Below are 10,897 nucleotides of genomic sequence, written 5' to 3' on the forward strand. Positions count from 1 at the left end.
ATATTCTCTTTCTTTTCTTCATTCAGTCATCTTACTTTTTTTTAGACTGAGAAAATCTGATTAAATCCCCATTTGAGTTATCTACTGTAATTCCAACTTTTCCGTCTCTCCTCAATTTCCCCGATCTCGCCGTCTCCGGCCACCCATCGCCTTGATCGGAGTCTCCTCATTGCTCGCCGATATGAGTAGGTTTCCGATCCATTACTGTTAGGTTTTGAGCAGAGCAGAATCTTCAATCCAAGTGATCTGTTCCTATCAAGTGTAAACTGATTGCTTGGGGATTAGAGTACCAGTATAGCAAATTTCATTTTGTAATTTAGTTGAATAGCTGATTTTGAGTTTCTTCGACTTCGATTGAAAGTCGGTCAAAATCGTCTGCTGTTTTGCTGTTTTGGCGGCTATTTTCGTGAAGTAGGCTTTCGGTGCGCTGGTCTTTTGAGCGACATGAAGTTCATAATTTGGATTTTGGTTGGGAAATATTTCATTTGGTATAATCGTGATTGGAGCTCGTGTCTGATTTAAATTTCGGTATCATGCGGTTTTGATGTGGATGTTAATGTTGAAACTGAAATATCAGAGATGGTGTAAAATTACGAAGATCTGGACAGTCATTTTTGTCGATTAAATTTCCATTTCATGTGGATTATTTGTTTTTAATATTTGGAGATGAATTCTCAGCTGGTCTACTTATGTAGTTCATGTGTTTCTCTTGAGTTGAATTTGTACCTTGTCGACATGGGTGAGGAGAAAGAATATAGTGGAGTTGCATGTTCGTCATAGGAACACATGAAACTTAGTAGTTCTGCTTTCTAGTGGATATATATATTTCTCATTTTTTGCCTGATTATTTGTGTGTTATGTTTTCACCTAATGATAATTCTTGACTGTTTTTATGGTGCATGAATTTCCAGAAGTTATGTTTTTCCATAATGCAACTGCTCATTTACTTCACAGATGAAAGAGACCATTGTTGTTCAACTCACCTAATAGAAGGGGATGGTACTTTCAATGTTGCTGGAGTTGATAATTTTGTGAAGGAAATTAAACTTGCTGAGTGCGGGCTGTCTTATGCTGTTGTAGCCATCATGGGCCCTCAGAGCAGCGGTATGTAGGTTTTAAGTAACCATGATTTTTATATCATTGTTTATTCAATTTCTTGCAGGCATGGATTATATAGATTGATATTTTGTTTCCTTTTGTACTTATGATATTGATATATGCTAAATTATCTACTGACTTTGTCAATTGGTGTTTTGTGATCTTTATGAAATTTGGCAGGGAAGAGTACATTGCTGAATCATCTGTTTGGTACGAATTTCAAAGAAATGGATGCTTTAAGGGGGAGGCATGTACCTCTTGACTGAGTTTAAACTAATTTTCTTTTCTATATGGAATTTCGGATGTAAGAGAACATTTAAATCTTTTCAGGTCACAAACCACAAAGGGCATATGGATGGCACATTGTGTTGGCATTGAGCCTTGTACTCTCGTTATGGATTTAGAGGGTAGTGATGGAAGAGAAAGAGGAGAGGTGCTATTGAATTTCTACTTGTTGACTTGAGTCTTGACATGTATCCATTAGTTTGGTTTTAACGGTTTATCTTCTGCACTGTTAGAGATCTTGAGAGATTTTGTCTATGTCATTTAATGCTCAGTCTCATTTTTGCTGAGCTATCTAATTTTTGTCAAGTGCCAACCTAGTTTTTCTTGCAAGCTTCTGATAGCTCTTCACCTATACCTTGTTCTCTTATTATTGTAAATCTGGATTTCTCAAGATAATCTTGCATCCTGATACATGTATTGTGTATCCACACCGTAAATGTTCTTCAAGCCTACTAAGCATTTTCCTATTGATTGCATTCATCAGCATTCCAATTTTGATAATATTGTTTATTAACCCTAGGTTCCTATACATATGTTTGTGTTTGTTTGGGTTAAGTTATAACCATCTTCCTCTTATAATTCTCTGACTGTTTTGCTCCTTTTCAGGACGACACTGCATTTGAAAAGCAGAGTGCACTTTTTGCTTTGGCTGTTTCTGACATAGTGCTCATAAATATGTAAGTGTCTTGATAGCATGAATGATGATCTTGAATTTAATCTTATTGCTTTGACGGGTTCTTATTATTATTTAAATAAAATTGATCTAGTTGTTACAGTCTTTTAGTTGTATCTATTTGGAGATGCTAAGGGAAAAAATTACTATGCAGGTGGTGTCATGATATTGGGCGTGAACAGGCTGCAAATAAACCTCTTTTAAAAACTGTATTTCAGGTGACCATCAGTGTAATCCATGCACACTTTACCGAAATATGCCAATTGATCTTCTGATTCATCTTTTACTATAAACAGGTTATGATGAGATTATTCAGTCCTCGTAAGACAACTTTGATGTTTGTAATTCGTGATAAAACCAGGGTATGTTTTCTTTCCTAGTTTATCACTGAATTGACTTGTTTGATTCGTTTAGACTATTGAAATGTATAGTGCATTTGTTCTGTCAAATCATTTGTGAAAACGCTGTAACATTCTTGTCTGCTTTGCATGGTGATAGACGCCATTGGAAAACTTGGAGCCAATTTTAAGGGAAGACGTCCAGAAGGTACATGATATGCTGTTGCTTGTACCTATACCTCTTGTAGGTTTTATTGCAGTTGATCAGTGTCACTAACATTCTTCCTTCCATTTATCTTCCCACTTTTTGAAAGATATGGGATTCTGTTCCTAAGCCAGATGCTCACAAGGAAACCCCATTAAGTGAATTTTTTAATGTAAGATGTCGCAGATTAATAAATTTTTACCTTGCTTTGTAATTGTGTAAAAAATTTAAAACTTAATGGACTTCTTTTTGTCAAATAATCAAATGACAGGTTGAGGTTGTGGCTCTCTCTAGTTATGAAGAGAAGGAAGAACAATTTAAAGAACAGGTTTGTGTTCTTGTTTGAATTCTTCTAAGGTATTGGCTTTATATTAAAGGGTTGTGCTTACTGCTCACGAGGAATGTGGAAGAATGGGTGTTCTTTTCATACGAAGATCTGAAAATAATTATATGTTTTTTTTTCTGAAGGTGGCGAGTCTTAGACAACGTTTTTTCCATTCTATTGCACCTGGTGGGCTTGCAGGAGATAGGCGTGGTGTGGTGCCAGCTTCAGGATTTTCATTCAGTGCACAACAGATATGGAAAGTCATTAAGGAAAATAAGGACCTTGACCTGCCTGCTCACAAGGTTTTAAACTTATTATCTGTTTAAAATCTACAATGAACTGTTCATGCAATTTCTTTCATGTAATTCGTTGTTTAATCATAGGTCATGGTTGCCACTGTACGCTGTGATGAGATTGCAAATGAGAGGTTTTCATCCTTTGTTGAGAATGAGGTACTTCTATATTACAGGTAATTGAGTAGTGCTCTGATTTGCATTTGATTTATTTTGGCTTATAATATGAAGGCGTGGCGTCAATTGGAAGAGATAGTACAATCAAGACCTGTACCTGGATTTGGGAAGAAGCTGACCTCTATTCTTGATGCCTGCTTATCGGAGTAAGTGAACAGCCTGTCTGCATATATTTCTAGCCATTCCATGATAATTATATTTGTGTCGATTTGGCTACGTAGTCTCAGTTTTTGACTATGAGAACATCTCTTCTAAGTATTTTACTATGTGAAGATTGAAGGAAAAAAATCATGCCAGCTAGTATCCTTTTTACGTGTTTCATGCAAAGATAAACTTTTGTATTAATCAACAAAAGTGAGAAAATGGGTTCGTTTATCGGTGATAACCTTTTTGCCTGCATTTGGATGAAATAAGCTTTCAGAAAACCAATTAATCCTTGTTACTTTTGATTGTATTATTGGCTCAGTTAAGTTTAATATGCTAAGTTATATGCTGTGTTGACTCTTGCTTTAATAGGTATGATGCAGATGCTACCTATTTTGATGAAGGCGTTAGATCTTCAAAGCGGAAACAATTGGAAGAGAAGCTTTTGCAAGTAATTGTTCTTAGCTTCGTATTGTTTTTAACCTCCCATATCTGGTTTACACTTTACATAAACAGGAGTTATCATTCATGCCTCAACTCTTAGTCTTGTTTCATTAGCTAGGCATTGATACTTTTTCCATATAAGAGTTCAGGGATTTAGGGCGTGGACAGTTTGCACATTTTATTGTTCTCATCAGTTTATCTGTTGTTGTACTTTACTTCTCTTCTGTTTTCTTTGACAGTTTCTTTACTTTGTCTTTTAATTGTTTATAAATAGCTCATCAAACCAGCATACCAGTCCATGTTGGAACATATTTGCTCTGGGACCTTGGACAGATTCAAAGAAGCACTTGATAATACTTTGAATGAGGGTAAAGGATTTGCTGTGGCTGCTCGTGACTGCACCGATTACTTTATGACGCAGTTTGATGAAGCATCTGCAGGTACAGTTCCATACATATAAAATACCATGTCTGATGTTTTACTTGTATGGGTATGAACTCTTTTCGCTGAATGACAGCATTCCCTTCTTTTTTTCCTGCTTTTGTGTTTTTCTCATAAAATGCGAACATCTTGGAAGGGGCACATAAGAATTACTGCTAATGGCTACTTAGAGATATTTTGTTCTTTTTTTAGTAAAGCACTAGGATTGTTCCTGATGAACATTTTTTTCTCACTAATAATGAATTGTTCCTTAATATATCGTGATTGGGAGTATCTTGATTCGATTAATCTTGTATGATTTGTAGATGCGCAGATCGGTCAAACAAATTGGGACTCTTCTAAAGTTAGAGAGAAGCTTAGGCGAGATATAGATGCTCATGTTGCTGCAGTTCGTGCTACCAAGTTGTCGGATCTTACTACCCTGTTTGAGGTGTGCAATGCTGCTTAGTCCAGTCTATGTAGAATCTTCTTAGTAGGACTATATGCATATAGTTAACTTGTTCAAGCTCTAGTTTAAATATTATTCCAACTTATGCCACACAAGAATACAATTTTAGATTATGCAAAGCATATATCTTTATAACTGAATCAGTATCAAGTTCAGGGTGATCAGAGCTGCATCCTCACCAGCACTAAATAGCTAGTTCGTGAATTTAAGCATTTGATTTTATGTTGTAATATCCAGACAGTTCGGTGGGTATTTATTTTGTACTATGATTTAATTATAGCTTCTCTCACTGATAGTTTCCATGTGCAGAAAAAATTGAACGAAGCATTGGCTGCACCTGTTGAGGCTTTGTTAGATGGAGCCAGTGATGACACATGGCCAGCAATAAGAAAGCTTCTTCGCCGTGAGACGGAAGTAACCATTAATGGGTTTTCTAGTGCACTTTCTGCTTTTGAAATAGATGATATAACAAAGGAAAAAATGCTGGTGAGGTTGGAGGATTATGCAAGAGGAGTAGTAGAAGCTAAGGCAAAAGAAGAAGCTGGAAGGGTTTTGACCCGTATGAAAGACAGGTGAGAGCTGTGTTCTCTTTATTTATAACCTGGTGGTCTTGGATATTTTTCTCATACTTGTTAACCAATGTGAACTAATCAGACTATTGCTGGCAGGTTTTCAATGTTATTTAGCCATGATTCTGACTCAATGCCACGCGTCTGGACCGGGAAGGAAGATATTCGAGCAATCACCAAAACTGCGCGCTCTGCTGTATGATACTCTTAACTACTTTTTACGGTGGATTACTAGTTTCCTGTAATGAGATATTAACTGTCATGCTAAAATGTTCTTGTTTCTGGACCCAGTCTTTGAAACTACTTTCTGTTATGGCTGCTGTTCGTTTGGATGACGATGCTGATTCCGTTGAAAACACGTTGTCCCTTGCTCTTGTTGATCCCAAAAGTGGGGCTGCTGCCAGTAGGGGCATTTCAGCAGACCCTCTTGCTTCAAGTAGTTGGGATGAGGTATTTAGCGTTACTTTTTGTAATATTATTATGCATTCATGCTTTTTTTTAAATCTGAGTGATGTCATTTAGGCTTCCATTCGGGGTAACCTTCTAGGTAAAGTATTGTTCCTTTAAGAAATTCTTATCTTTTTTATTGATCTTTTGTTTGTATAATGTTCTACTTGATGTATGAGCAATCATTCTATATAATCAAAGATGGAGGATTTGCACTTATTGATGAGAATGATATGTTACATCATGTTGTCCTAGCCAGTGTTGTTAGGGTCGCGGGGCGCACTGGGTCGATGGGGTGAAAATTCGGGTCGCGGGTCGACGAGTCGACGGGGTCGAGAGACCCACAAAGCTAGGTTAATTTTTTTGCCTTTTAATATTAAATAAAATAAATATATTTCTCTAATGTTTATAATATATCAAATAATATAAATTTAGACGCAATTCATGTGAATAGAGATAAAATGGAAAATAGAAATGATCAAAATATCAAAACAATTCATAAGTCATAACACAATAAATAATTGAAACCATTGTCTGAAAATATCAAAACAAAGGAATATATGAAGGGTGGCAGCAACAGATTTTTGAATTGTTTATTTGTTTAGGAGTGAAGAGGCCGAATTCTAAAGTGTAGAAAGTAGGTTTGAAAAGTTTGATGTGGTGCATGCATATATATAGAGAATTGTGATTGAGAGAGTCAGAAAACATGTGAGAGATTTGAGAAAATCAGGGATAGCATGTGTTTAGGGCGACCCAGGCGACCCACTCGACCCAGGCGACCCACTCGACCCAGGCGACCCACTCAACCCAGCCGACCCAGCGGCGACCCTGTATCTCGATCGACCCACCCATGTTGGTGCGGTGATGGTCTCGACCCAGGCGACCCGGGCGACCCGAGCGACCCGAACGACATTTTGACAACACTGGTCCTAGCTCAAGCTGTAACATTTTATATGTATTTTTATTTATTCAAGAATAGTTCCATGATTAAGAACTAGGAATAAGATAGCTATAAATGTCTAAAACTTGTTACCTTTTGGTTTTAGTCATGCTTTATATTATGGGGGTAGTTTTGTTACTCCGATCTATGATAATCTAATTTCAGCAATTCTGTGGTTGCTCAGTGATCTGTTGTTATCCACCCAGGCACTGATACTTGGTCTGTGTTTGACTTTTGTGTTTCAGGTTCCATCATCCAAAACTCTATTATCTCCAGTTCAGTGTAAAAGCTTGTGGAGGCAATTCACAGCGGAGACTGAGTATACTGTTAGTCAAGCAATTACTGCTCAGGTAATACTTGCATGCAATGCTTTGGATATTCTTGATGTATCATGCGTCATTAAACTTCATATTATATACATAGGTTTTACTATAGCTTCTGCGATTGTTCAAATAAAAGATTCTATATTTCACATGTGTGTCCTGCAGAGTCACTTATGCTCTCTTATTTTCCATATTTTCAGGAGGCTAGCAGGCGAAATAACAACTGGTTACCACCTCCATGGGCAATCCTAGCCTTGGTTGTTTTGGGATTTAATGAATTTATGACACTTTTGAGGTACTCCCTCCGTTCCACTCAAGATGTCCATCTTTCCTTTTTAGTTTATCCCACCCAAGATTTCCACTTTCTATATTTGGAAATAAATCACTCTCATCTATTTTTATTAAAATATTCAACTACCTTTTTCTCTCTACTTACTCCACCTAACAACTCATCCTAAAATCCTGGGCCACTCAAGAATGTGGACATCTTGAGTGGGACGGAGGGCTATTCAAATATAATCTGATTTCTTGTTTCTTGGAGGCATTGGAATTAGCCTAGCAGCAGTTCATACATTTAAATCTTTACACTAATGTTTTCTGGGGCTAATGTTTCTTTGACAGAAATCCGTTGTATCTGGGTGTCATTTTCGTTGCTTTTCTGCTTACAAAAGCCCTCTGGGTGCAGTTAGACATTTCTGGTGAATTCCGAAACGGAGCTGTAAGTGAACTCTTTGAATTTTCTTTCAGAGTACAAGCTTCCTTAATTTCACATCCTAAGTCAACTTATTATTGATAGAGCACAAGTATCTTTAAAAATACCGGATAAAACTAGTTTTTGTTTGGATTAGACATCATCGCTTAGATCAAGTTGGGATACAATGATTGAAGTGTACTCGACTAGGATTTCTGCTATCAAATGTTCCGTAACTCATCTGCTGTCCCTGATTTTAATTTTTTTTTTCATTTCTATTCTTACAGCTACCTGGAATTCTATCACTGTCGACCAAATTTCTCCCTACCGTTATGAACCTCCTAAGAAAGCTGGCAGAGGAAGGCCAAAGACCAGCTAGTGCGGATCATCTGCAGAACCCTACCGTTCCAGCTATGACCTTACGAAGCACCACAAACGATCACAGTGCAATGTCTTCAAGCGCTTCCTCTGAAATAACTACATCTGAAAACGGTACAGAGTACTCGAGTCCCTCATCCAGCAAAAAGCCACAGTAAGTTCACTCTCATTTGCATTTTCTCCTTGCATTACCGGCTCCTAATTAGAAAGGCGCTCTTGTGGTTTCGTGATGAATCTATGACATAGAAAGGAAACAATCAGAGAGGTCAAAGAGAAATATACTTTTGAATGTGGGTATTGTAGTTGTATTTCATATTTATCCATTCGTCACCCCTGCTTCTGTCTGTCGCGGTCATGGACCGAGTTTTTTTTTACTGGCCTGGCCTTGGTTGTGGTCGTTTTCCTTTACCTTCAGTTTTGTAACATTAGAAAGTGAAAAATCTAAATATGTATTGAATCGCACTGGGAAATTTTATGGCCCATTTTGTATGTTATGAAGAAGCAGTGCAGCTCTTCTGATTGATTCTCAAAGTATGGAAAGAATAATGTTTTTTAGTCTGTTTTATGAAACTGAGTTTCTGATTTGGTACGTTTAGTATTGTGTGGTTTTATCAACCAATTCTGGAATATTAGAAATTCAAAAACAAAACTAGGAACAGAACTTGTGGCTGGTCAATATTTAGATCTAATTCTATATTTCAACTCTTTATCTGTTGTTTTGTCGGTACTGTGATTATAAATATGACATTAGGCTACCCGCAACGCGTCTCGCGGGTGGCTCGTATCTCGTCCTGCCGAGACGAGACGGCGGTGAGACGCGTTGCAGTGCCACGTCTCGTCCCGGTCTCGCCGAGACGCCCATTCCACCGAGACACCTCACGGGTTGTCTCGCCACGCGCTTGCGCGACGTGGCGCGCTCCGGCGCCATGCGTGACTTCGAATTTAATTAAAAATATATATATAAAAAATCAAAAATGGTAATATTATCATTTTTCAACCGTTTTCTTTTTTTATTTATTTTTTTACTTTATAAATACTACTATTTCATCCTCATTTCACACACAAATACACATCAAATCCTCCAAATCATCTCCATTTCCTCTCCAATTTTCATCTAACCTCTCATCACTAAATGCTGGCGACAGAAACTCTGGCGGTGGCGGCTCCGGCAGGTTTGATATCAACGCGTTTGGCTACTGGGGGCATGTACAACGTGTTGGGTGGTTCCGGTTCGTTTACGCCGGGCACCCAGGGCTCTTCGACGCCGGGGGTACCAACCACCCCATTATGATGTGGATGCATACGCTCGTCCCTCCGCCCCGAGGTATTCGCAGGGATTATCTCAAATTCGGGAGGATTATCCGGATGAACCCCATCCGGAAGGAGGACGAGGCGGTGGAAGCTCCAGGGCATTCGACGCCGTGGAGGAAGAGGCGGAGGCGGCTGAGGAGGATGTAGGTCGGCATCCGTACAGCCGCAAGGACAAGATGGCGGTGAACAACGCCTGGATCAGCGTCTCGTACGATCCCATCGTCGGGAATCAACAATCCCAGAAGTGCTTCTGGGAAAAGGCTACCGAGGCCTACAACGAGATCAAGCCAAGAGTGTCCCGCGCCGCACATTGAAGATGCTCCGTGCTCACTTTGACCGAGTCGACAGGGAGGTCAAAAAATTCTGTGGCATCTACAAGAACGAAGCGGCTCATTACCAAAGCGGAGCCACGGGAGCCGATATTCTGAGATCGGCTTTGCGAGTCTACTTCGATGACACCGACAAAGAATTCGGACATGTTGATGTCTGGGAGGCCGTCAAAGACGAGGAAAGGTGGGCCGACGGTGTGCGGTCCAGCTCGGGCTCGACCTCGAAGCGCACGAAGCACACAGCGGGTGGCCAATACTCGTCTAGTAGGGGCGGTTCGGGCAGCGCCGCACAAGAGGCTGCCTCGCAGGAGGTTGAGGGCACGGCAGACGATGTCGGGGGGTCCTCCCGTGTGCGCCGTCGGCCGCAAGGGACCAAGGCGGCGAAGGCATCTAGATTGAGGAAGGACCGAGGCGAATCAAGCCAGGCGGGCTCTGGCTCGGGCTCGAACACCCTATTGTCCATGTACTTGACCGCCACGATGGGGGACACTTCCCGCATGACACCTCCACAATACCAAGCCCATATTGCCGGAATTGAGTATATGGCAAGACAAATTGGTATTCCGCCTCCAGGTAGCTTGAGTGCACCGCCACCGTCTTCGGGAGATGATTCGCTGGCGGAGTAGTTTTTTTAATTTCTATAAAATTGTATTTTAAATTATGTTTTTTAATTTATTTTGCCATGAATTTAATTATGTATTTTTTAGGATTTTAAGTTGTATTTTTATTTTATTTAATGAAGTGTGTTTTTTATTAATTGAATTTGTTGAAAAAAAAATAAAAAATGAAATTGAATGAATAGTAAGTTAAGAGATGGTTAAGAGACTGATAAGAGATGGACGGTTGCAGGTTCTGTCTCTTAGTTAAGAGACGGAGTGAAAAGTACAGTGGGGCCCATGAATAGTTAAGAGATGAGACGGTTAAGAGACGGATAAGAGAACAGCGTTGCGGATAGCCTTAGACATGTGTATAGATTTTAATCTCGATCCATTTTTATAGTAAGACGATTTCACATAAAAGTCTGACTAAACAATGGCT

The 10,897-nt window shown here is 39.3% G+C and overlaps 1 protein-coding gene across 1 annotated transcript; it reads left to right on the forward strand.

Annotated features, from left to right (window-relative positions):
• On the forward strand, window positions 1–8,808 carry LOC121741603 (protein ROOT HAIR DEFECTIVE 3-like). Its single transcript, XM_042134441.1, has 23 exons — window positions 1–185; window positions 955–1,104; window positions 1,279–1,345; window positions 1,429–1,531; window positions 1,990–2,060; window positions 2,211–2,274; window positions 2,353–2,418; window positions 2,555–2,602; window positions 2,709–2,771; window positions 2,871–2,927; window positions 3,068–3,226; window positions 3,308–3,376; window positions 3,449–3,540; window positions 3,911–3,989; window positions 4,257–4,422; window positions 4,729–4,853; window positions 5,181–5,443; window positions 5,540–5,636; window positions 5,732–5,890; window positions 7,073–7,177; window positions 7,351–7,445; window positions 7,772–7,868; window positions 8,129–8,808. The coding sequence occupies exons 1-23, from the start codon at window positions 182–184 to the stop codon at window positions 8,375–8,377; spliced, it is 2,448 nt and encodes an 815-aa protein (XP_041990375.1). The 5' UTR covers window positions 1–181; the 3' UTR covers window positions 8,378–8,808.
• The last annotated feature ends 2,089 nt before the right edge of the window (window positions 8,809–10,897 follow it).

This window comes from Salvia splendens, chromosome 7 (genome assembly GCF_004379255.2).
Source record: "Salvia splendens isolate huo1 chromosome 7, SspV2, whole genome shotgun sequence".
Taxonomy (NCBI): Eukaryota; Viridiplantae; Streptophyta; class Magnoliopsida; order Lamiales; family Lamiaceae; genus Salvia; species Salvia splendens.

What these genes read in the sequence shown, in the direction of transcription:
- LOC121741603 (XM_042134441.1), top strand. An exon ending in GACATAGTGCTCATAAATAT is followed by an intron (nt 2,061 to 2,210) that starts GTAAGTGTCTTG and finishes ATTACTATGCAG; the next exon opens with GTGGTGTCATGATATTGGGC. An exon ending in GTCAAGCAATTACTGCTCAG is followed by an intron (nt 7,178 to 7,350) that starts GTAATACTTGCA and finishes CCATATTTTCAG; the next exon opens with GAGGCTAGCAGGCGAAATAA.